The 26,230-nt window shown below is 41.9% G+C and overlaps 1 protein-coding gene across 2 annotated transcripts in view; it reads left to right on the forward strand.

The window, feature by feature from the left end:
• CHST8 (carbohydrate sulfotransferase 8) overlaps nt 1-25,982 on the forward strand; it is a 183,159-nt gene extending 157,177 nt beyond the window's left edge. For both annotated transcript variants that reach the window (XM_066327992.1, XM_066327993.1), the window contains 2 exons: nt 22,196-22,233; nt 24,568-25,982. In XM_066327992.1, coding sequence (XP_066184089.1) covers nt 22,196-22,233; nt 24,568-25,719 — 1,190 coding nt within the window. In that variant the 3' untranslated portion in view covers nt 25,720-25,982. The remainder of the gene's footprint in view (nt 1-22,195; nt 22,234-24,567) is intronic.
• Nucleotides 25,983-26,230: the final 248 nt, after the last annotated feature.

Here is a 26,230-nt window from a genome sequence, read left to right on the forward strand (position 1 = left end):
CACCGTGGGACCGGGGGAGAACTGGAAAATGAAAGGGAGAAAACCCATAAAGACATTGGGGATAAAGACAACTAACAGGTGAGGCAAAAGCTGCCCATGCAGGCAAAGCAAAGCAAGGGATTCATTCCCTGCTTTCCATGGGCAGGTGCTGAGCACCCCCATCACACCCAGCGGGGATTGGGAAGGCAAAAGTCATCACAGCCATTGTTCCTCACCTTCCCCCTGTTGCTCAGATTTACATCTTGGGTCACTTGGGGTCAGCTGTGTCCCCTCCCAAACCCCTGTATTTCAACACTGATTCCAGCACGAATGCAAAACACACCCTCACACTGGCTACTGTGAAGAAAATTGACTGAATCCCAGAAAAAGTGATAATATTCACTAATTAACATCTGGTGACAGGAGAAAAGGAATTTATTAGGAAGGTTCTGACTGAGTTCAGCAGAGGCAAGTTAAAAGCCAGCAGCAATAAGGAGAAGGAGGATAAGGAATGGCACGGGTCAAGGAGAGGTCTGTGTCATTGTGGACTCCTGGCTTTGTGGCTGGACAGGAACACGGGGGGAAGAAAACAAACTGGGCACTGCAGTGGGCAGAGTGGAACCAGGGCTCTGGGTCACTGAGGCTTGGTTTTGTTTGAGGTTTGTTTTTTTGATTTGGGGATTTTTGCTGGTTTGTCTAGTTCTGCTTTTGTTTTTTCCAAACCTTCATACAAACTATTTAAAACGTAAGGAGGACGTGGAAGCCTCTCTAGGGTGAGCATTGTGGTTTGACCATGAGCCCTGGACAGAGGCAGGGGATGATGTGCTCTGGTGCAGGCTCACGCCATCCAGGCTCCGTGTCTGGAGGGGAGATAAAAAAAGAGGGGGAAAATAAACAAAAAGAGAAATGCCCCATGTGTTATTTTGACTGCCTTGAGTAATCAAAAGCCATGAGTCAGACTCAGAAGCACCATAATTTTAGTCTAATAAATCTGCGTTGAAGTGAAGAAATGACAAATCTGATTAATTTTTCAATGCTTTGAGAGGGCCTTTAGATCCTTGTTTTCCTGGCAAGTCATTTCATTTCCTAAGTGACACTAGCATAAGGAGATGCAGAGGGAAAACACCTGATAAAAGCACGGATAGAAATACTGCCATTCACAGTGACCTGCAATATTTTGAGTTCCCCTATTGAGGAATACAACAGATTATGACTTGACTTTAGAGCTTTATTAAACTCCATGAGCACTGATTGGCATGAAATCATTTACAGGAGCAGCAACACCAGAGATTTAAGTGATAAAACCCCACAGAAATCCTTCAGCTGAAGCTTTATTTCCATGTTCCTCACACACCAAGGAAGAGTGCAGACACCTCTGACACCAATTCCTCTCCTCCTGCCTGCAAAAAACCACCAGGCTCCATGGAAGGGAAAAGAGAAATGCAGCTGACTTTGCAGCTACATACTTCAGTGTCTTCCAAGAGGGATAGGAAGAGCTAATACTGAAAATATCACACAGCTTGTTAGGCAAAGTGTTATTTACTAAATGTAAATGGGGAATTTGAACAGGTCGCTATGGCAGAGCTGGAAGCCCATGGGAGTTTAGTGGATTCACTGAGAAGTAGCTTGGACTCCTGCACTTGGGCAAACACTTCAGAAGGAGATGCCCTAGAACTGCTCTAATAAATACAGAACTAGTTTTTGAGTTTTTGCTGTATGGCTTTTTTTTTTTTTTTTTTTTTTTTTTTTTTCCCCCAGATTGAATGGTTGATTGGACAAAATGCTAATAGTTATGATTTAGGTAGGTACAGTCAGATATGGAAGATAGCTTCTCCACTCTTTGGAATGGCAGCAGGCAACAGCAAGCTTGTTAGTCAACTGTTCAGAGAAAAATTCCCTTTTACAGCAGAGAATCCTGATTTTCTAGACCAATATTTTTATTTTTTTAAACACAGTTATCTAGAGTGAGTGAGTACTATGTGCAAAGCATCTCAAACCTCCTCATGATCCTTTCTCTGTTCGTCTCACTACAGTTTGGCACTAGCTCAGAAAAACACTGAATAATTTAAGCACCTTAAACACCACCAACACCTATTAGGATGAAGGAAGAATTTCTGTAGTTTTTGCACTGCTGTGACATGAACACACTAACACAGAGTGGAGAAAATATCCATACTTGCGTGTAAATACATTAATTTTCAAATAATTTGGGCTTTAACCATTAGCAGGCACAAAAAAATAGAGAAAGCTTCATGAAGTGAAGAAATTCACCTCGATTGTGAATCCATTCATTGTGATTTTAATGGATATGAAGTGATTTACACCAGTACAGACTCAGCTTACTGAGAAGTTTCATATTTGCAAGCTTTGTTACATACACACACTTACAATTTCCAATTGCAGTGAAAACAGAGAGAATTTTAACACCACCCTTGTTAAAACAGCTCAACTTAGAGCATCCAATTGTGTCATGCACAACCAAATAAAAATAGTTCCATCAGTCTTTATTTGACAATGCTGGTAGAACAAAGCAGAGCCAAGCCCAGAGCACAAAGCTGCTGAGAGGCCTGCAGCTATTTATGGGGAAGGCTGGCAGTCATGGAATTTGTTCAGAAATTCTTTAAAATGTGACAAAGAGAATTAAGGTTAAACTCCATGTAAGAGAGAGTATTTTTTTACAGTTTATGTTCCTATGACTTTATTTTTCCTGTATTGAAGGAAGAGGTTATCTGGGCAACAAGATTTAACAAAGATAAGAAAAAAAAAATAGATGCATTTCCAATGTTTTGTTATTAGGTCTTACCAAAGAATTTAATAAGTTAAATTTTCTATTAATGCAATTGAAAATTTAATGAGTTTCTTAATTTATTACTTCACAAGGCTTGAATTATAAAACAACAGCATAAGCTGCACTCTAATTGCCTGAGTACGTCTGAAGATGACAGCGTGTTTAGGCTTTCACTTGAACATCTAATCTAAATATATTAACAAATAGCACCAAAAAAATTGCAGTTGTTCAAAGAGACATTGCAGGATTAATTGTTTTGAGGGACAAATAAAACCATTTTATTAAAGCATTTTGTTTCCTGTTATATCCCACATTGTGATGGGGAATTTCCAAGCTCTTTGCTTAGTATTAATACAGCTCTGTGGCCCCCTCGAGAGCTTGTTGAGAAAGATTATTCCCACTAAACCAATAACCTGAAATAAGATTGGGCTGGTACCACCATGGAACTTTAGGGGCTGAGCCAGGTCTTGAAGGCATGGAATGAGCTCAGCTTTTAAGTGCAGCTGCACTCGGGGCTCTCTCAGGAGCCAGAGCCTGCTCTTTGCTCTGTCCCAGGAGGCTTTTTCCTGGAATGACTTTCCCATCCATTTCAAAGCATCCTGAGTTGTGCAGTTTCCAGGAGGTCCCTGTGCTGGTCTCCTGCAGGAGGGGACAGCCCCGTGCCCTGTCCCCAGGGCTCAGCTCATCAGCACAGCTCCTCACAAGGGACAAAGGACATTTTTTACATTAAATTCAGATGTTGAAATGTATCTCCCATCATCCCAAACAAAAGTTTTCCTATCAGATAACGTTCAAAAAAATATTTCTATCTAACGGTTTTATGCTCTTCCGTGACAGTTTAATAATATTGTTAGCTATAAAACTTTTACGATACGTAGGAATTGACATGTTAGTTGACATGTTTCACATTGCATTAGTAGACTGAGTGGGTGGATTGGTTGATTTGGGGTTTTTTAAACATATTGATACTTCTGAAAGTCATAAAAAATACATTCCAGAAAATACCATTATAAGAGAAACTGAATACTCCTAAAATGAGATTTTCTTAAATAAATCTGGTGTTTTCATTCCATGAAAACCTACCCTCTAAGCTTGACTCAAAATCCTGTTTTCACCTGGATCTAAACTGAAAAAAAAAAAAAAAGCAGTACAATTTCTTATTTCATCTTTTGGAACAGAGTTTTGTTGTTTTGTACATTTGCACCTTGCCACCTGGAACATCATTACTCACAAATTTGAATTCTTATTTTGCCTGACAGTCTTCCATCAGGTGATGATAAAGTTGAGGCAGACCCAAAAGTTTCAGAGTTCAAGTAAATTCCAGTCCAACTCAAATTAGCCACTTACAAAACGTCTGTTTACTCTCACAATGAGACTTGTTCTCTCTCCAATAGGACAATTGGCAGCTTTGTTAAAGGTCCCAGACCTATGCGGCAAAAAGGAGCAGATTTTTGGAATTTCTGGTTGCTGTAAGGTGTGCATTCTTTCTCCTTGTCCCAGCCGTGTGATCACACCACTTGTTGCAAGAATACAAAAAATTCATTGTGAGTGATCTCAATATCATACAGCAGTTCCTCCCTGAAGAAACAATCTACCTAGGTCAGAATTTTACCTGCTTGTTGGTGGAGCTAAGTGACCTGGAAGGCTGTGAGGGACTGAAATGTCCTGGCTTAATGGCTCAAAGCACTGGCCATTGGTAAAAGCAGCTGGGCTTGGGTGGCCACAGGCACAGGAATCCCCCGGGGATTCTGCCCCGGGGGCAGAGGGAGAACACCCAGCCCCGAGAGGACCAGGCAGCCAGGGGAGTGAAGGGCTGATCAGCAGCACATACTGCCAGGAGAAACAGGGTTTGGGCCAGGGCAATGCCCTCCCTTCCACAACTGGCTCAGCTCTGGGAACTCCCCCTGGAAGGCCCAGGACACACACAGAGAGCTGGAGGTTTCCATCCCTTTGCCTGTGTCATACCTGGCTGAGCTGTGCTGTTGGGAGAGGCAGGGCCACGTCTGAGAGGGGCCATGAACCATCAGAGCCCCCAAAAGTGCCCTGGGATCCACAGAGCGACATCAGGCAGTGTAAAATTCCCCCAGGGGAGGTACCTGGGTGTTCACACAAACATGAACCTGTATTAACTCAGGGAACTTTGTGTTCCACGGGCTTCCCCCACTCCCGAAGGAGCAAGACTTTGGCCTTTTTCTTTCACCACCACTTCAACAACTGGACACTGAAATTGCAACGATTAAACTTTGTCACTGGATCCACTGGTGAATTTTCTACTCTTCTCCTTTCTGCCTCTTTCTTTTCCTAACTTCTTCTTCTCAGAATACACTGTAAACCAGACTAGAAATTCCAGTCAATGCCATAGCGAGTGCCTTGTTGTGCCTGGATACGTACAAGTTGGCTAAGTTTGAGTTTGCTAAGTTTAAGTTTGCAAAGCACCTTATTTTGGATGTTGTTTTAAAATATGCCGAGTAACTTGTTCTATCTTAACGTTCTAAACTTGGCAAGTAAAATTTGTTATTGAACCTCCTGAGGATTTTTTTAAAATTTTGAAGTAAATCAAACAACCTTCCCATTTACCCACTAAGAGGATCAGAGCCATGAATGACTAATTGATATCTAACATGGCTTAATTTCCTACCAAGAAAAGCAAAGGGTTTCTATCATTCAACATACTGATTTTTGTTTTGGTTTGGTTTTTTTGTTTTCGTTTTTTTGGATTTTTTTGGTTGGTTGGTTGGTTTTTGGTTTATTGAGAGGACTACTTCTGTTTTTTGGAGTCAGGCTCAGAGTTCAAAGAAGATGAGGAAAAGAAAGATGCCATTTATGAACATCAGTATTCAGACTGTGTTGTCTGGCCTGTTCCTTTCTCCTCCCTCTAAAGACATAGAGGAAGAACATGAATAGAAGTTGCAGGGTCTAACAGTGCCATTTGTCACTGCCAAGATTCAGCAGTGATACAGGATTACAAGAGGGAACAACTGAAAGGTTAAGGATTTATCTAGAACATCTGAGATGGATATTAAACTGAGATTCATAGCAAAGTGATTACTGAGAATTAATGCTTTCTGTCTTAGCTACTGTAGTACTGAAAACAAAGAAACTTGTTCCCTTTCCAGGAGCCATCATTGACCTCTTCACCTGCTGGCAACACTTACAGTAGGTACATATGTTAAATATTTTGTATTTTGACTTTACTGTGTAGAAATTTAGACATGAAAATAAACATGTTCACAGGACTGGAGTGCTGTGAGCACGGAGGCAATGACTTCTGGCGATGACTGTGAGAAAGAAGTTTTAGTGTCTAAATGTGGTTCACTGCCTGCTGAAACTGAGACCCTCTAAGCAAAAAATAAAATTTATAAAAGCTCATAAAGGCAGTTTTATTGGTTTTGTAGAGCCATGATCAGGATTTTCCTTTCGATATCTATCTGGTTACAAGCTTCTTTAAAAGAATTATAGGCTTGAAAAGTTACAGGAGGTATTTAGAAGACATGGAGTTAAGGAGTGGCTGGGGATGCTGGGCAGGGCTGGGTTAATGGCTGGACTCAGTGATTGCAAAGGACCTTTCCAACCAAAACGATTCTGGTAAAGATCAATGGAAAACTAATGGCCCATGAGCAGAAGGGCTACGAGCCTGACATCTTCATGCTGCTTGGCAGGTTCCCTGTAACTCAGAGAGAGCTGGCTGAGCAGGACTGAGCCACAGAAAAACCTGTCTGGTCTGGCTTTCAGTGCAGAGCCCAGCAATCAACTACATCAGGTTCTAGAAGAATACTTCTTTTAAAAATACGAAATCTCAAACCTGAAGTTTTCCATGGGTATCAAAAATAAAAGCTTCTGCTACAGAAAGGAAGAAGAAAAACATTACTATTTCCATGTTGTTTTTTGCCATAAGTGTACTTTCTCTATTTTAGCCTCTGAATTTTTAGTGGACACTAAAAATCAACTAAAATATTTTCTGCTCTCATTAAATTATATTTAACAAGATTTGAGTTCTTAGTGATGTAACTTACTATCTAAAACGCTAAAGAGACTTCTGGTTAAATTAACATTTACTTGGAATTAAATCAGCAGCATTCTTATAAAAATACAGGATAAAATGTGTTCATGACTATGTCTCAATTTCAATAAAGGTGACATATAGAAGGATGAAGTTCCTATTTAATAATTATGTAGAAGGTTGAAGTTCCTATTTAACAGTTTTGAACTAGTAGTAGCATTTTACATGTCATGAATATCTGGACATTTATTCAGTTAAAGGAGACATTAAATATAGATAAATATAACGAAATATATTTATTAGTTGAAACAAACAGCATTCTTCACCTGACCCAGCATTTTTATATTACTTTACTTTAGTATTCAACACTTTTCTAATAACAAGTGAATCAGGGTTCCTCAGTCCCTGTGTAGATTAAAGGCAAAAGAAATCCCTGCCTGGATTTCTAATTATTTGTAAGTTTATTGCTTAAACAAAGCCACATACAATTAAGAGAAGACAGAAAAGCATTCAAAACATTAGAAACCCTAATAGGCACTTCTCTTAAGATGTTTGCATACATGCATTTTGGCTACTGTGATGCCTTTAGGGTGTTGACAGAGAAGAAAGAGAACCCTGAGAACAAGGGAGAAATTGTGCAAAGCAGTAGAACAGAGTCATTCCTTTTGGAGGACTCCGAGAGGAGATGGTTTCAGCAAAGACACAACAGCCAGTTTTAGATCTCTGTAATCTTTACATAACGGGCGGGGATTTCTTTGCATTATTTTACTGACAAAGGGGAAATCATATTTTTAAATTACTAAAACACATTTTGAAGAGTGTTGTTTATGCAGACTTTGAGATTATGACCAGAAAGTAGTATTTAAAAAGAAAAACGGTAAAAATACTCTATATAACAGTCACATATCCTATCCACATCCAAATTTGTCCAAACACTCTACAGAACCAAATAAAATTTACAAGCCCTGCCACCTCAATGAGGTGGTTCACATACACAAATCTAAGTTTCTCAAGGAACATTTCTATTCTCTACAGCAGTTATTCCACTGTGGCACTCTAGGTGATATGGAATGTGAGGCCAAACAATTGCAAAGTGATATTTGAAAATCTATTCTGTCAAAGGATCATGCACAGAAAGAGAATTGGGGAAATGTCTGTCAATAGCATGTCTATCAATGTTAACATATAAACACAGGCACAACTTGGAAGAAATTCCAAGGTGGCATGAAACATGACAGGAAAACCTTTTGGGCAGAAATTTGGGGGAAGGAGGAAAGTAGCTGTTCAAAAGTACTGCTTGTGCTCAGCACTTCAATTCTCAGCAATTTAATCAGTTAAGCAGAGCACCCTTAGAATGTTTGCAGAGCACTGACCAGCCCAGTTCTTGGTTAATCAGGTTACAGTAATGAAGCCCAGCCTCCGGACCGGGGCACGCCTGCCAAGCTCTAACTTCATGTTACACGGCCTCGGAAACCTCCCATGCTGCAAAGCCTTGAAAATTGAGCCCATCTGAAATATCACCAGCGAAACACGAAGTGATATTGCCTACATTAATTAACTGCCATGGCTTTAAGCTCAGCCGGTAATTAAGGACCACGGCCACTCGCTCATCTCCCTGCCCGCTCCCACGGGGCTGGGCGAGAATCCGGAGAGCACAAATGACAAAACTCCTGGCTCAGAAGAAGCCAGTTTAACAGACTGTCGTGGATAACCCAAAATGTTACTGTATTCCACACCTCCCTGTGGCCAGCATCGTTGCTGTGTCCTCACAGCCCGATGGCAGGGCCGGAGGCGGGATGGGGCTCCTGGGGCGCCCTGAGAGCGGGATCAGTGCGCTTGGACTGAGGCCGGCAGTCGTTTGTCTGCTCGGGCTTTTCCTGCCCACCGGGCTTTTCCTGCCCACCGGCCTTTTCCTGCCCACCGGCCTTTTCCTGCCCACCGGGCTTTTCCTGCCCACCGGCCTTTTCCTGCCCACCGGCCTTTTCCTGCCCACCGGGCTTTTCCTGCCGACCGGGCTTTTCCTGCCCACCGGCCTTTTCCTGCCGACCGGGTTCCTGACACGAGCGGAGGCAGCAGGAGTGAGCCCGTCCCTTTCGGCTCTCCCTTGGTTTCGTTCCAGGAGGGCGCGTCTCTGTGCCCCGCCGTGTCCCGGGCGACTTCGGGCGGCGTGTGTGCCCGAGCGGCCCCGGGGCTGGGCGGCCCTGCCTTCCCCTGATGTCCCCTGCCTTCCCCTGATGTCCCCTGATGTCCCCTGATGTCCCCGCTGTCCCCGCTGTCCCCGCAGTCCCGTGCCGTCCCCGCTGTCCCCGCAGTCCCGTGCTGTCCCCGCTGTCCCCGCTGTCCCCTCAGTCCCCTCAGTCCCCTCAGTCCCCGCTGTCCCCTCAGTCCCCTCAGTCCCCTCAGTCCCCGCTGTCCCCGCAGTCCCCGCTGTCCCCTCAGTCCCCTCAGTCCCCTCAGTCCCCGCTGTCCCCGCTGTCCCCGCTGTCCCCTCAGTCCCCTCAGTCCCCTCAGTCCCCGCTGTCCCCTCAGTCCCCTCAGTCCCCTCAGTCCCCGCTGTCCCCGCAGTCCCCGCTGTCCCCTCAGTCCCCGCAGTCCCCACTGTCCCCGCTGTCCCCGCTGTCCCCGCTGTCCCCGCTGTCCCGTCCCGAGGGGAAGCTGAGCCCGGTTCCAGCCGTGCCCGGGCTTTTCGGGGCTGAGGCCAGCTCTCGCCCTCCGAGCTGCGCACAGGGAAGGGGATTCCCGCACCCTCTGGGGGTGTCCTTGTCCCCGGGAGTTGGTGAGCCTTGGCATTTTGTATCTAGCCATCACTCACTGGGGTTTTCGCCGGTTGCTGTTTCTCCTGTTGGTAAACTGATATTTTTTTCACTTGCAGATATTTGTATGTCATTTCTCCTTATTGGTGGGAAGGGATCAGTTAGAACTATAAGGGAAGGAAACTCATTGCAGAGTGTCTGCTTCTTAAATTGCTTTAAGCCAAGACACAGGCAAAGACAAGGCCGTGCACACCAGCAAAGCAGAGCAAAGCAGAGCAAAGCAGAGCAAAGCAAAGCAAAGCGAGGATTTCATTCCCTGCTTCCCATGGGCAGCCGAAAGCTCAGCAGGGCCCCATCAGGTGCCATCAGACAAATGCCATCAGTCCATCCTCCTCCTCCTCCTTCTGTTGTCACAGCTTTACACACTGAGCACGATGGAAAGCCACACGCTGTGGGATAGCTGGGTCACTCGGGGTCAGCTGTGTCCCCTCCCAATTCTTATATACTCCCAGCCTACTCCATTGTAGGGCAAGGAACAGCAAAGGCCTTGAGTTTGTGTAAGCCCTGCCCAGCAGCACCAGAAACATCCCTGTATTTCAACACTGATTCCAGCACAAATGCAGAACGCAGCCCCACAGCAGTTACCTCGGAGAAAATGGATTCTGTCCCGGCCAAAATGAGCACAGTAACAACCTATGAAATTGCCTGACCCATACATAGCCATTTACTAACAGTAGATTACTTCAGAATTTTTCTTCCATTAATTCACTTCAAGACAATGTCTGCTGACTTGTGATTTGACAAAATGGTTTTTTATTGAAACACGCCATTATGAAATACAAAATTAGGCACTACAGAAAAGATCTCTTGAGGATGCAGGGTTGCAAAAATATATTCAGACTTTATGCCAGATGTTCAGCGTCTAAATTTCTAGGATATTACAGCTTCTCTGTAAAAATAAAGCACACAATGAATCACTCAGACTTTCAGCAAGCTCCCCAAACTAATCCAGCAGCACTAGGCTGGCAGCTGGGTTCAGCACACCAGCAAGAAACAAGCCTGCTGAAGACCACACTGCCTATCTTTCCCATCGTGTATTTCTTTTATTACCAATGTAGGTTGAAAGCCTGGCCTGAAGTGTCTGACAGTCACCAAGGAAATCACTCACATTGCTTCTTCCAGCACTTGCTCTCAACAGACTGGCAATTTCCACCTTCCTTAATGGGGGAAAAAAAAAAAAAAGAAAAAAAAATTATGTCAAGGAAGAAGCTGGAGTCTCGTTTGCAAGCCAAATTTGAATTCATAGCTCTGTTTAAGAGGTACTAGACTGAGACCAGATCAAGCTTACTATACTTTTAATTATTTCATTTTATTAACATAACATATTCGCCTTATAAGATTATTACCCCTGCACCTCATACAAAGCAGAGAAGTGAAAATGCATGTTTCTCAAATTCCTCTGGGTAAAATTGGCTTGAAAGATTCTCTGACCAATACGCGCTGAAGAATTTCATTTTTGTGCAAGCAAACCAAATGCACAAATTATGGGAAGGGATTTGAGGCCATGCTGCTATGCATTTTCTCAAAGTAAGTGGAATCTTTATGTTCTGAATAGCAAAAAATATAGAAAAGCTATCTGAAATTTCACATTATGTGCCTCTCCAAGTTTTAGTTCATTTCAGCTCCACAAAGAAAGTTTAGAGCACCTTTGAAAAGAGAATCTCAGATTGCATGAAAAGCATAAACCCAATTCCTGCCAGAAGCCTTTGTCGCCTTCAGATGAAAAAGAGAATCTAAAAGGGGTAAAAGGCAGCAAGGCTGGATTTGCATGAGGAAACAGAGACAGACATTTAAATTCATCCTAAAGAATGATGCAAAACATTTTTATTTCTTTATCCTTATGTTTTTGACATCTTCACTTTTTTGATAATTAAATCTTTTCCTACAGAGATTTATGACAGTTTTGTAAATGCTGTCCCTTTTCATGCAAAGAGAGAAGATTGGAAAAAAGTGAGAGTGTGTGAAGTAGTGGTGTTCTTTTCCATGCCTGTACCTGATGGTTTTAGTTTTTCTTGAGGCAGAGACACAAAGAAATGAAAAATGAGACCAAAACTTTACTCCATGTATTTTTTAACACATACTTATTTTCTCATATTATAGTTCTTGCAGGAGTAAAACCAAAAAAATGTCACTGACAACTTTATCCAATATTTTTTTCTTAAATAAAATCTAACAGGAAGAAACTTGCTTTTTGCAAGCCCCTAGTACTTTTCAACTGGTTTCAGAGGAGCAGCACTAACTTCCCAATCCTTTCAGGGAAAAGTACAGTGGAAAGAGGCAGATTGAGTAGAGAGATTAGGAGAGGAGTTTACCACCACTGGTAAAAATCCACCATGTGTTTTCATGAGCTGCTTGCTCATGAAGGAGCTGATCCAGGACCCACTGAAGTAAATGCCAAATTTTCATATTTGAGAAGACAATGCTATACAATCATAGGCAACTATTGCTTAAGCAGAAGCTGTTCTAATACTGCAAAAAAGGGAGTTTTAAACCCATGCTTCCAATTCCAATTCTCAGAGTAGCAAATCTTCAGACAGTGGAGTGCAAAGGTTTTAAATATTTTATTTCTGAATAATGAGTAATAAAACTTAGAGAACTCAGTCAATTGAGTAAAGACTTTTTTTTCCTTTTTCTCCCAATGGATCAACTCTAAGACCACGAAAAGATCACCAAATGAGATTGTCTAATGTTTACACATAGAGTGCAACCTGCATGCATCCTCACAAACACAAGACAGAAATTAGCTCCATAAGAAATCCACATCCGAAGCCAAAGAGTTTCATCTTAGGTGGAACAAACAGCCAGGTCAGTAAAGGCCTGCAGTGGCCCACTTTTCTAAAATCCAGGGGTTTGGGCAGCACCAGAGCAGAGGCAGCCAAACGAGTGATCATGGTGAATTGCCCTGTGTAAGCTCCCATCAGTCAGTGTTCACTGCCAGGAAATAGCTCTACCTGTCAGAGTGCTGCCTCTGAAAACTGAAACAGAGGGGCAGATTGTGTCAGAGATCCTTCAGCCAGTGCACAACAGAGAGAATGGATCATATAGAACTGTGTGCAAGGTACTGAGTGAGCCATGGTTATAATAAAATGCTCTGAACAACAATTGCCATAGAAAAGCTATCAGTGAAATCAGACACATTCACACACTTTCATCAGCTAAATGAAAGTTACATTCCTAGCTAACCATATTCAATCAGCAATCAATTGGCTGTTTGTATGCACTAACTTACAAAATCAGATGATTCAATTGTCATAGCAACTGTATCCCAAATTTGGACTGTCAGAGTATATGCAAACAATCCATCTCTCAATTCATACAGCCCCTCCTTGGGGGGGTACTACACTACTTCTACACTGGGGTACTAGAAAAACCAGCCCGTGCTATTATGCGTGAATGAAAAATGCAGATGTGCCCATAAAATGGCAGTGGCAGAAGTGTTCTCACTTCTCGTACCAGTGAGAGCTCAGACTGACAGAGAGAGGTAACTGCACTGGGGCCCTCTGCCTCCTGCACCCCAGGCTTTGTGGGAAGGAAACAGGGAGGAGTGACCACATGGAGAACACCTGTCTGTTCTCCCTGCCAGAGCAGATGTGACCCCTCTAGAGGAGCAGTGTAGCTCACCCAGCTGTGCAGATGAACAGCACAGTCACCAGTCCCACAGAAGGCTGTTTTTCTCTCCCCACATCCCGAGGTGCACTGCCACACCACTGCTGCAGCATCTCCTTTTCTTCTCTGCTAGATTCCAAGTTCTGTGTTGTGCAGAGGAGGGAGGGAAGTGCAGTGACCTGGCAGAGGACCAGGAGAGTGAAGAGATGAACCGTGTGGGTAGATGAAAGCTATCTCCTGTAGCAGCAGCTCCCTTGCTCCCTGACTCTCAGGTATTTGCAGTCAAGTGGGGGTAGAATGGAGACAAGAGTTGTGCTGGGGAGTGCACAGGGAGAGAGGCACCAAAGGCTTCCCTCCAATGCCAGTACCAAGCTGCAAATGGATCAGAGTCTGGGATGTCCAGTTTCTAGTGGTAAGGGTTGTGAAACTGAAGCTAACAGAGCAAGTGTCCTCTAAATCCCACTGCTGCTAAGTTTCTTTCAATGTTTACATGACATAGAGTTTTGGTAAGATGACTCCTTATGTCCTGTAAGCGCCTGAACCTCTCAGGCACACACTACTGAAGCATTAGGTGTCCTCCATGAGGCGTGTCCGTTTTAGACTTTCCAAGTGTTCCACTACCAATTTTCATTGAACTTTGCATGGCCAAGGTGAACACACGAAAATTGCCACTTTACTGATGGAGAATTTGTGAATTCCAAAAGTATTGGAACATCTTTAAATGGCCTCCCCGTGCCTTTAAAAGATATCAGGCTTACTAAAACTCAATACTAGCACTTTGACTCCTCCTACCTGGGTTGCAGGTCAAGTCCTATGTAAAATCTAATGTCACCTGAATCCTGGGAGTAGTCAGCACTAACTTTTTGAGCAGGACCATTTCTCCATTGGTTTAACTAATAAGAAAGTCAGTTCAACACACTATTCTCATGCAACCATGTTGTTCTCCCCATCAGTCACAAAAATCTGGCTGAAGGAGTGCAAGGGACCTCCTCAACCAGAAACAGAAAGCCTTCCACAAAGGGGAGTACAGACAGTGAGAAATGACAAACAGCAAATCCCCAGTGCCCTTCAAGTGTTTAGTAATAAAGAACCTGGCAAAGAGCTCAACCACTTACACTGAGCTTCCCAAAAACTGCTTGTTTCTCACAGGGCATGAATCCAAGGCTTCCAATTATCACCCTTCCTGCACCAACATCTGTTGATGTTGCTGGTGTTAACCTTTTTTTTTAAGTTCCACATTGACTTCTTATACTAAGACTTGTCAATGATCAACTATGAGAACAGGAGAAAGGGAAACTTTGTCAGTTCCAGTTAATTGATTGTAACATGATAATATGCAACATTTGGATACACATCTGTGCTATTTGATCTACAGTCAATCTATCAAAGCGGTGAACTTCAGCACTCAGAGGCATGTCTGTGTAGATCTACTTTTTCAATTTTGCCTGGAGCCTTCTCTCTTCCCATTTGCACTTTCTTTGCCAAAGAAACATCTCTGCAGAGTGACATGAAAGCAGTCCAAAATTCCACCTGTATTACTTTTTCTCCCCTCCAATAGAAAGACCGATGAAGCTTTCATGTCCAACTTGCACAATGTCTTGAAACATTTCTGGGTTCTGGATGAGCTATTCTAACTACCTACATGAAGTCAGATTACATAAAGTGCTTGCTTGCAATCCATTGAAATTCTTCCAGTTATCTGAATAGTTCTACAGGCTACTAAATATAAATCCAGTGCTAGATTTTAAACCTCAGATTTTACTTTTTAATAAATCTGGAGAAGTGCAATGTCCTTGCCAAAGTCATGCTACTGAGGCAATATGCAAATAAATATTAAATATGAGAATGAAGAATAACGGAAAGGTATTAAGTAGAAATTGCAAGTAACTACTGACAGTGCCTGAAAGCTAATGATGTTAATTAACAGTATTCCCAGGGACAGCTCCAAAGAACGAATGGGGAGTGCAACAGCACAGACTTGACTTTTTTGGTTTTTTTATAGAATTCTTATCGAATATAAATTAAGTCAGAAAATGGCAAGTTCTAATTAGTATGGATAGATGGCAAAGAAGACAAAGTAAACAAGCAGTTGTACCTTCCTCATAATAAATTCACAAATAGCTCCTCCTATTCTTCCAAAAAACCCTCCAATATAAATGTGCCATGCCCCCTCCTGTATCATGGAAATAGAGCAAGTGTAAGTTGCATCATTATTTAGTAGAGAAGATGGATTCAGTTTATATTAGAATATAAGACCATTCTGAAAAAAACACAATAGTATATGTTTTTCTTAGAGTTCATATACCTGTTTTATTAGTATGTTGCAAATCAGAAGTATTAGGGTTTCCAAATCCCAGTTAATAAAAGAATCTTTTCCTCAGTCACTTTATAATCTCAGCAATAGAGTTGAGGACAGTTAACAGCCCCATGGCAAACTCTGGATGTAAATTTATCATTTTCTGGACAAAAGTAACTCCAGAGATTCAGACAATGCTCAGTTATCAATATCAGCTGTGTAGGTAGTGGGACTTACCAGAATGGCACAGCAACATTTTATTTGGGTTCTGATTCAAAAGGAATTTATTCCTTTAAAATGTTACCATTTCTGTTTCTGCTTCTCTCCTGCTTTCATTTGATGAATAAAAAATTTGCAAGGCAACCCATATCAAACCAATTATAAAAATTATAAAAATATAAAAAAATAAACATCTTCAAGAGATGGTATTTCTGACTAGTACACAACACAAAAATATGTACAGAAAACAGGCATGAGGCAAGAGGTACAAACCCTTTATGAAGGGGTGTGTTGGTTTTGAATGGCCTGGCTCTTGGTAGCAGGGGGGACACGGAGGTGACTTTTGTGAGAAGCTGCTGGAAGCTTCCACCATGTCCAGCAAAGCCAGTCTCTGATGGCTCTGAAGATGGGCAAGGTGCTGGCCAAGGCTGGGCCAATGAGAGGTTGGTAACATCTCTGTGATAACAGATTTAAGAAGAAAATCACAACAAAGTGAGGGCACAGTTTGAATTCCAGCTGGAGAAGAGGAGGCGGTGAGAACATGTGAGGGAAACAACACGGAGACACCAAGGTCAGTGGAGAAGGAGGGCAGGAGATGCTCCAGGCATTGGAGATGAGAATCCTCTGCAGACCCTGGTGATGACCATGTTGAGGAGATCCATGGGGGATGCAGAGATCCACCCACAGCCCCTGGGGAGGTGCCCAGGCTGGAGCAGGTGATGCCTGGAGGAGGCAGGGGCATCACAGTGATCCAGTGGGAGACCCAGTGCAGAGAGGGCCCTGCTCCCAGGCTGGAATAGCCTGTCCTTGCAGCACTGGACCTCACGGAGCAGCAGTTTGGGAGGGCTGTGTCCCCTGGGAGGGACTCACACTGCAGCAGGGGCAGTACAGCTGCTGCTTGTGAGATTGGACCCAGGCTGGAGAAGTGCTCAGAACTGTCTCCTGTGGGAGGCACCCCGTGGTCTCACAGGGGAAGGACTCCTCTCCCAGAGCAGTGGAAGAAGATCCCAGGTGATGAACTGACCAAACCCCTGCCCTGTCTTCCTGAGCTGTTGGTGGGAAGGAAGGAGGTGCTGGAGGGAAAAAAAGGTGTTTCAAGGGCTTATTTTACTTCTCATTATCCTCCTCTGACTTTGTGATAAAATTCACTTTGCATCTCTAAATTGAGCCTCTTTTGCCCTTGGAGTCTTTTCTCACAATTCTTATCTCAACTCATGAACTTTTCACTTATTTTTTCCCTTCTCCTCTCCCCAGCCATGGTAGGGGAGCATGAGTGAATGACTTTTGTGGGTGCCTGGCATTTGGTTAATGTCAAACAAGACAGGGGGAAACAAGAGCAGGAAGACAGCCTGGGTATTTAGTCTGAGAAATGTGTAGGCACAGACACCATCCTCAGGTGGAAGCCACACCTACAAACAGTGAGTGCCCAGCTGCACACACTGGTCTTTTTCTCCAAGATTCCCTTCCTGGAAAAGCCAAGGCCAGCCATGTGTGAAGGGTGGCTTAAGCTAAGCTGCCAAGACAGACACAGCACCTTGGCTAGTTAATGAGGGACCAGGAGGGAAGCAGTGACACCATGGCAGAAGCTGAGACTGAGAACTGTGCTTCAGAACAACTTTATGTAGCTTCGCTGGTTCCAGCATACGGGATCAGCTACTGGTGCCACAAATCAACTGAGAATATCAACTTCTTTGACAGCATGAAAGTCCTCAAGAGGCAAATATTAAAAGTCACCTAATGTGTGTACTGATCTGTGCTTTAGCTCCCCAATTTGTAATTTTTTCTTGTTCAAACTGATGGATGAACTGAATGTTTTTAATTATTTCCAGGCTATGCCCTTCAGAATTGCATTGCTTTCCCTGCATACAGTACTTCTGTCCAGAGACTCCCTTGCTTCATTAAGATGGAAAGTCATTTCAGTTACAAAAAGCCAGAGTAATCGTGTTTTAATCAACTGAAGTGCACACAAGCTGCTACCATCCTAAGTACCCCATGACACAGATGTAAGGCTGTGTTGCATGCTGCCTGTGCTATGGAGGAACCCCAGATTTGCCTGCTTTAGAAACGACTCCCACAGTTTAATTTAGATCCAATGGCTGCATCTCTGAAGCTGACATGGACAGAAAACGCACAAGAACAATGAGAAGTGTTGGCACAATATTAGCACAGGAGAGGGGACAATGAGGCTCCCTTTTTGGGAAGTGTTCTACTTCACCACAACCGCTTAAGAATAAGCCATCAGTCAGAGTTCAATATTCCTCAAACAGATTGCATTTAAACTATTAGAAATCATAAGCCTGACAATGGTAGGATTTAAACAAAAAGCTGAGAATTCAGGACAAATGTGTTACCTGAGTTACAAAGGAACTCACACATGAAAGAAAGCTCAAAGAGACTAAAAACCCCAGCCCTCAGTAGCTTGGCAAACTTCTTATGTCTTCCAAAACTAGGAGGGAAAAAAGAAACTCTTTGCTCCAAGAGCCATGATTAATTACTTAGAGCTCCGAAGCCTAGTTTGGAGACTGGGAAACAGCCAGAGAAACATTCCATCATTTCCCCCAGTGCAAAGGGAATAACCACCAAACGTGTCTGGCCAGGGCTGGACATGAACCATTTGAGCCAAGCATCCTCTGTCAGAGTTTGCCCATGCGTGAGAAGTGACACCAAACACTTGCAGCTTCACTGGGGACTGGAAGGGATCAGATTATGCAGATTCACTGCACAGGTTTGCTTCTTTCCTGATGTACAATTTAAGACGTGCTGCTGCTTTGCTAAGCCTTCTTTACTTGGCCTCATTAATTCCATCTGTATTAAAATGAGATACTGTGTGCAGCTTAGATGGAACTTTTGAAGGCATTTTTCCAAATCAAACTGTAAGTTTATGTTAGGAAAAGGACTTATAAGATGTAGTTTAAAAAGACACACATATGAAGTTTATTCTAATTAGGACTTAATTTTTGTAGAAAATGCTTTTATTTTAGGAGGTTTTATATTTCAAAAGTATTCCAGATGTGTATATGACACCAATCTTTTATATAGATGTAAGACCAAATAATTTACTATGGTAGCAATCTTCAACTACATTTCTTTACTGAGCAATTTAATTCAAATATGCAACCAATTACCAGAGTAAGCTACCAGAGTAAGTTAGGATCAGATATGGGCAGGTCTTTTATACTGTATGAGCTAAATTAAAAAAAATAATAAAATAATAAAAAAAAGAAAAACAACTATCTTAATTTTCTGTTCAGTATTTTGGGGGAAATCTTCCAGCTACATTTTTTTCATGCTTATCAGATTTCTGAGTACTACTCTATTAATCATTCTGCGATTCAGATCATATTGTTGTCTCAGAAAAGACTTCAGACTGGGGTGTATGTGGACAGGACACTTGACAGAGATGTTCCTGAAATGCCATAACAGCCCTTCCAGAGTAAATTTCACAAATCTGTTTGGATGAAGCAAACAAGAGCACTCTGTGCACAGAAGCCCTGTAAGGGATGAGTTTCAGATGCAGAATTATCATTTTTATTTAAAAATATTTCAGCTGTAGTTGAGTCTCAAAGCAGAACAAAACACCAGAGGCAAACCAAAATTAGGTCTTGAAGCAGAGACAGAGGAGAAGGCAGAATGGTAAAACTATACAGTATTACACAAGGAAGATGAAGGCCATTTTATTGTGCTGCTAGTAGCATTTGGAAAAGAAAATAAAGGAAGAATAGCTCACAGTGGGTTTCACTGTGTGGTAGGACTGGACAAAACACAGGCCAGGCTCAAGCCTGGAAAATCATGGTCACACAAATGGGAGAGAAAAGAACACCATGAAAACCACCATAAACAGTCTGTAATTGAGAGAATGAGTCTGTCTCTGCTATTCCCTCTGTGTTTGGGCACCAGTGAGATGTTGGTCATCATCACATCTGGCACCTGAGAGTTATTGATCACTGCCTTCAACTGCCAGACACCAGTGGTTTATTTATGACCAAAAATATTACCCTTTTGGCAATAACATCAAAGACATGGTAAAAATATGGATAGTAAAGGTGTAGTATAACAATAAATTTAGATTTTGATTCGTATAATAGATCTATGTAATATAACTTCCCTGAGTTCACTGCACTTAAGAGGTTTTTATCATGTAGATTTAAATCTAAAGTGACAGACTGTATCATGAGAATGACAACTAAAAGAAGCCAAATTTAGATGCCACAAATTCAGAAAACATCAAAGAGATTGGCAAGTGCTTCACCAAACATTTATATTATTGTTCTGATTACATCTTAAAGCCAGTAAATGAATAACCATCTTTTTAAATGGTTACTCATCCCCTCCTAACATTTATTTTTTTATTTTTCAAAGCAAAGCATATCAGTACAAAATATTAATCTCTCAAATAAGTTATCTTTGTGAAACACTACTACAAAAGCATAATCATAATTAACCACAAAATAGGTAGGTTTCATACCTGCCCTTTGCACTTTTGCAGGATTTTATTAATAATTATTAGCTGTGGCACCAAATTTAAGATGCAGTTATGTGGGTTTGCTACAAGGTACCAGAGCTTGCTTTAAGTCAGAACAAATGACCACAATTGAAGGAAACTAACTCTAAATTACGTTGTAATCTGGACACAGCAAACGCTCCAGTATTTGTAACTGATTCCATCTGAAGTACTTCCCCAGTTTTTTGATAAGTGACCAAAAGTCTTCCCTCACCTATTTAAGTTTTCAACTGTAAGAAGCTCAAAATACTTTTGGAAAGGGAACCCATCTTCCTCATCTAACTAGTTAAGTAACTACTTCATGTAGCTGTATTAATGATGCCTTAAAGCAAAGGCCATGCTGCTCAAACAGCTTAAAATTAGGCCCTTAGGTTAGCAAAAAAGAAGCTGTTACATTTACTGACAAATACAACATTTTCATGGCTCAAACAGACCACCCATGCTTTAGCATCAGTTGTTTCAAAGTGCTGGTGTTCAGGTTTTCCTGGGGTTTTTGGACAGCAGGTTCCTGCCCTGCCTTGCTCTGTAACACATTACACAACAGCAGAATAAATGTAGTTCTTCAGCTGATCACATCAGGAACTGGACATCAGCTTGGGAACATCTCCTAAAGCCTAAAGGTGCGGAAGAATCAGCCTCAGGTCTCCAGAACCCACACAGGAATGCTACAGACAACCTCTATTTCTCTTTAGTAGATACCTTCTGACTCAATTTGCAGCTAAACATTTTTGAGAAGCAGCTAGGGGAAGGCTTAAGACTCCTTCTGTAAGGTGTCTAGGATTTATTTCTGATGAAGTAAAAACAATGTGCTCTTTAATTTTAGTAGGCACAGAATCACAATATCCCACAATCTTGATTTCATTGCTAACAAATTGCAGAAGTGGAGTTAAGGCTCAAACAATAAGCAAAAGCATCATGAACACTGTTAGAGGAGCTCTTGGAACATAGAAATAACAAGAACAATTTTATTTAGAGTCTATTGCAAATATCAGTTTGTAGATGTGATTTTAAAAATAAAGCATGCCTGATGATCTAAGCTGTACTTGTTACCTTAACTGCAGTAAGTCACAATGTGAACCATCATGCAAGGTGTTTCTGAGAGCTCCCCTGGTCCTATGAAAATCAACCTGATGTGTCTGAGCTTTCACTTAATGATGTGCAGGACTTTCACCTGTAATTGTCCTTGTCCAAGAGGCTCTGGATTCACCATGCAGGCTTATTAAACTGAAGTCTTCAAGCAGCATTGACAGTGATGACAACAGTTCTACCAGTTGAAAAGCCCCAAACAAATGTCATCATTCTGTAGCATTTCCATTATCCATTCCTGCATTATTAAGTTATAACAAAGGTTATGGTCATGAAAGGAACCCTACACATCAGCTAAAGCTGCCATCTAGGTTTTTCACATCTTTATTACTCTATTTTCAGGTAAATATCACTGTAGAAGTCAGAAGATCAGAGAAAATATAATTCTGTATTGTTTGCCTCTCCAAAAGTATGCAAATATTACCTCACACACAACTCCACTGCGTGTTGCCTTTACAGCAGAGTACTCCATGCAAGCTGCTATTATGATTAAGTACTGTCCTATCCAAAATTCCAGGGTAAAAGCCATATAGCTTTGGGTAAATACACAAAGGACAGCTTTTTGGGGTTTTTTTAGATCTCTAACCTGGAATCACAACCTTCAGCTAATTCTTGCTCTGGTACTGGCCTTTTAACTGAGGTTAAGCAATCACTTCTGTTCATCTCAGTCTCCCCATTTGTAAAAGGGTGAAAGTCATAGAGTCTTTCACTCCATTTCACAATTTTTGACACCTATACATAAAGAGCTCTTTCAAGGATTATTGTTACTATGAAATATACATTCATTATGATTCACCATTGGTCTGTTTGTCATTGTGTTAACAACACTTGCTCTATCAGTCTAGAAGAAAAGAAACTAATGGGGTTTTATTTCTAAATAATTACTTTACTTTCTTTCTTTGTTTAGGGATAAAATATCACATGGGATTCCAGCAACCAAAAAAAGTAAGTTTTCAGAAGTACATAAAGAAACTTGTACCCATATTCTGAGTGTGGAGTACAGATAGAGATGGCTCAGATAAGGCCACTACACTGGAGATGAAGCACTGAAAAGGAAAGATGCATCAAAAGCTTAGCCATGAAAATGCAAATTTTCCTTTTAAAATAGGAATTTGATTGGCTATGCAACTTCAGTTTTATGAGTTTTCTCCTAGACTGGATATTGCTAAAAGATACTGTAAACTTTGCATAATATTAATATTCTGTATGAAATCGCGCTGATCAAATGAGCGCCTTGAGAGGTACTTAAAAACAGGCTGAAGCGAAATTCTGGTGAAATTCCTCCATCTAGCGGCCGTCGGGCTGCGCGGGGCCGGCTCTAGCCCGGAGTTAAAGGACAGGAGCAGCACGTCCAAAGGCAGAGCGGAGCAGCTGCCAGCTGTTCCCAGCTGCCATCAGCTGCCCCGACCGCGGACAGGGATTGACAGCTCCTCTGCAGCTCCAGCCCCACCTTCTGCCTCTGTGCACGGACAGAGGACATTCGAGTTTCCAAAAACTCCGGGGTCATCGGCAGCGTCATTAAAGGTCCACAGTTCTAGGCAGCCTGAATGTGATAACCTTTAAATATCAGCCATGTCATGAGGTAATAGGATTGGATTACAGCCAGTCTTGTAAAGGGTAATATTTAGAAATGCATCTGGTATTTACAAAGACAAACACACTTCTGACTACAGAAACAACCTCTGAAGATGAGGGTAGAGTACAACAATCACTCTCAACAACTGAATAGTGTTTTGCATGACAAATTATCAGTTGGTGTCCCAGTCTGCACACCACCTTCACTACCAGAGCATCCAACCTGAATTCTGCAAGAGTCCTGAAACTTGTGTTTAATACTGATCTGTCGTGTTAAAGTTTTGTAAAGTAATTATAAATATAACCAGGTCGCCTGCAAAATACAATTTGATTTTTTTGTTCTTTTGTCACCAATGTTTTTTGTAATGAATTCTGAATCTCCTTTCTGAGATATTTTTAGTCTCTGATCCTTTAACAAGAATGTGACAAGATATAACTTCCATTACAGAACAAGTTTGTCACCGATTGCATTGCTTTTTTCAGACAACAGACTTGTAAAATTGATTCAGATTTAATCTGCCACACTGAAAGAGCAAGACCCTTCTAATCCTCAACTGTACTTCAATTAAAATTCACACGGTATCTTAAAAATTTAAGCCAGTTTTAAATACTATTGGGGAAACACTGAAAATCAAAAATTTAAATTTAAAATTGTAAACCCTCTAAGTAAATATTTTGAATCAGCAATAAATGTTCTGCAACTGCATATGCTCCTCTGTTGAAATACTCCATGGTAGTTCACAGGCTACTCTGATCCAGGTGACCTCAAAATGGGGATGACACATAGTTAAACAGTGCCTAGAACTTAATTTTAATCTCACAGGCATAGACAGGATCTAACTCAGCTGCTTTGAGAAGCAGGAGGTAATGGAGCACACTTGGGCTGTAAGCAGGAAGTATTAACAGAGAGATCCCCCGATGAAAAACAGCAAGTCCCAGAAAGCCTTACCCACAGACCCGCTTTACTGACTCAGTTTTCAGACTTAATCCCAGCCACAGCTTCATTCCCACCTCTTTCTGCTTCTCACCCAGCCTCAATTGCTCTGCTCCCAGGCTCACCTCACTCCAGCCTCCCTTTGGGGTCCCGTTCACGCTGCTCTCACCAAACCCACTTCTTGTGTGCCAAACCTCTGTGTTTTCACTGACATCCTTCCTGTTTCCCTCTGCCCACACTTACATCTCACTCCACAAACTCTACAAACCCCCCTCCCTTCCCTGTTGGGCTTCACTCTGCCAAATTGTCCTCACTGCAAAGATAAATGGTGGGAAACACACAACCCAAACCAACAAACAAACAAACAAGCAAACCCTTCCATTTGTGTGACAACAGCCGCAGTCTGGAATAATTAAGCAAGTCATTAAAATACTCAGATACTTTTTTGTAGGAATTTCAACAAAATATAAGACTAAAGTATCTGTCAAGATCTGGGTACAGGACCTAAAATACCGTAATGCAGTTAAATCCAAACAGGAACTAGAATTTACTGGAAATGTAGATCAGGTTCATCTCTGCCTTTGAGCTTCACGTAAGCACAGAACAGAGTGACAAGAGAAGAGCCCACCCCACGGTGCAGAGCTGAGGGCTCATGGCAATGTGTTTTGTTGTACAGTTCTAAAAGTTATGAAAGATCCACATGAAGTGGTGCAAGCTGTAAGTAGTGACAATCTCTCATTTACTAATATCTTTAATCTATTTTTCCTCAGCAGGACTGTGTTTCCAGCAATAACCAGGATACAAGATTAAGGAAAAACACTGCAGACAGAGCAGCAACAGTTAAGCAGAGCAATTCATTAGAGCCATCTGAAAGTGTGCCCACCAAGCTTCAAAGCACTGACAGAAGGCAAAGCAGCATCATGTTTGCTATGAAAGATCAACAGAAAGGTGAAGAAATTAATTCCATCAAGCTCCATAAACGCAGGAGGAGGTTTATAATTAAAAAGAGCCCAATTCTGATTTCCATGAACAGCTCAGTTCTCAACCTGCCCACACTTAAATATGAGGATAGAAACAACAGCAAGTGGAAAACTCTCTATCAGATCCAAGGAGAAAGGAAGCGGATTATGAGGGAAACTTGTTCAAAATACAAGAGTAATAACAGAAGAATAATCACCCCTTACCACGTGTCTAGAATATTTGTAGAAGATAAATACAGGGTTTTATACTGTGAAGTCCCAAAAGCCGGCTGCTCCAACTGGAAGCGGGTGCTGATGGTGCTGAACGGGCTGGCCTCCTCCACAAAGGACATCCAGCACAACACCGTGCACTACGGGAACTACCTGAAACGCCTCGACGGCTTTGACCACAAGGGAATTTATCACAGGCTCAACACTTACACTAAGATGCTGTTTATTCGTGAGCCTTTTGAAAAGCTGGTTTCTGCCTTTCGGGACAAGTTTGAGCACCCAAACAACTACTACCACCCGGTTTTTGGAAAAGCCATCATTTCCAGATACCGCGTCAATGCCACCAAAGAAGCATTAAGGACAGGCTCTGGAGTCAAGTTTAAAGAGTTCATTCAATATCTCCTGGATGTACATAGGCCAGTGGGTATGGATATACACTGGGATCACGTCAATAGGCTTTGCAGCCCATGTTTGATAGACTACGACTTCGTTGGGAAATTTGAAAGTATGGAAGAGGATGCAAACTTTTTCTTGCATTTAATTGGTGCTCCACAAAATTTAACTTTCCCCAAGTTTAAAGATCGTCATTCCAATGAAGAAAGAACTACCACTAAAATTACACAACAGTATTTTGCACAGCTTTCTCCTTCTCAACGACAACAAAGCTATGACTTTTACTATATGGATTACTTGATGTTCAACTACTCAAAACCTTTTGAAGATTTATATTAATTTGAGAGCCTGGATACTTCCAGTCTCATCAGTTGAATTGTGTGACAAATCCAGGTGGCATCTGTTTATATATACTTACCTGTTTGCAAACAATGGGTTGAAGAGCAGGAAAAAACCCAAACCAGAATATAAACAGATGTTTACACCTTCACCTTAATTGCCTCCTTTTTCAAATCATATTTTTTTCTATAATTTCTCCATATGAAATGTATGTATGTATATGTATAATATGTCAGGGGCCCCTAATAAAGCACAGAATTTTCCAGGCTGGTGTGACCTGTGTTTGCACTTAGGGGACAGTGTGTTTGAAATGAGGGAAACACAGCTGGCAATTTTAAAGTGCAGCCAGTATTTCAAGCTCTTTACTGTTCAGAAAACAAGTCTGAAAGTGACGGAATAGCAAGAAAGAAAATACACTGAGTAATATTTAGGGTGTGTTGAAATGTGCAAGGCATGAAGCCATACCCAGGCTCTATGTGTTTGAAGGTGGATGTTGTTCACTGTTTCCTGA

Source organism: Sylvia atricapilla, chromosome 12 (genome assembly GCF_009819655.1).
Source record: "Sylvia atricapilla isolate bSylAtr1 chromosome 12, bSylAtr1.pri, whole genome shotgun sequence".
Taxonomy (NCBI): domain Eukaryota; kingdom Metazoa; phylum Chordata; class Aves; order Passeriformes; family Sylviidae; genus Sylvia; species Sylvia atricapilla.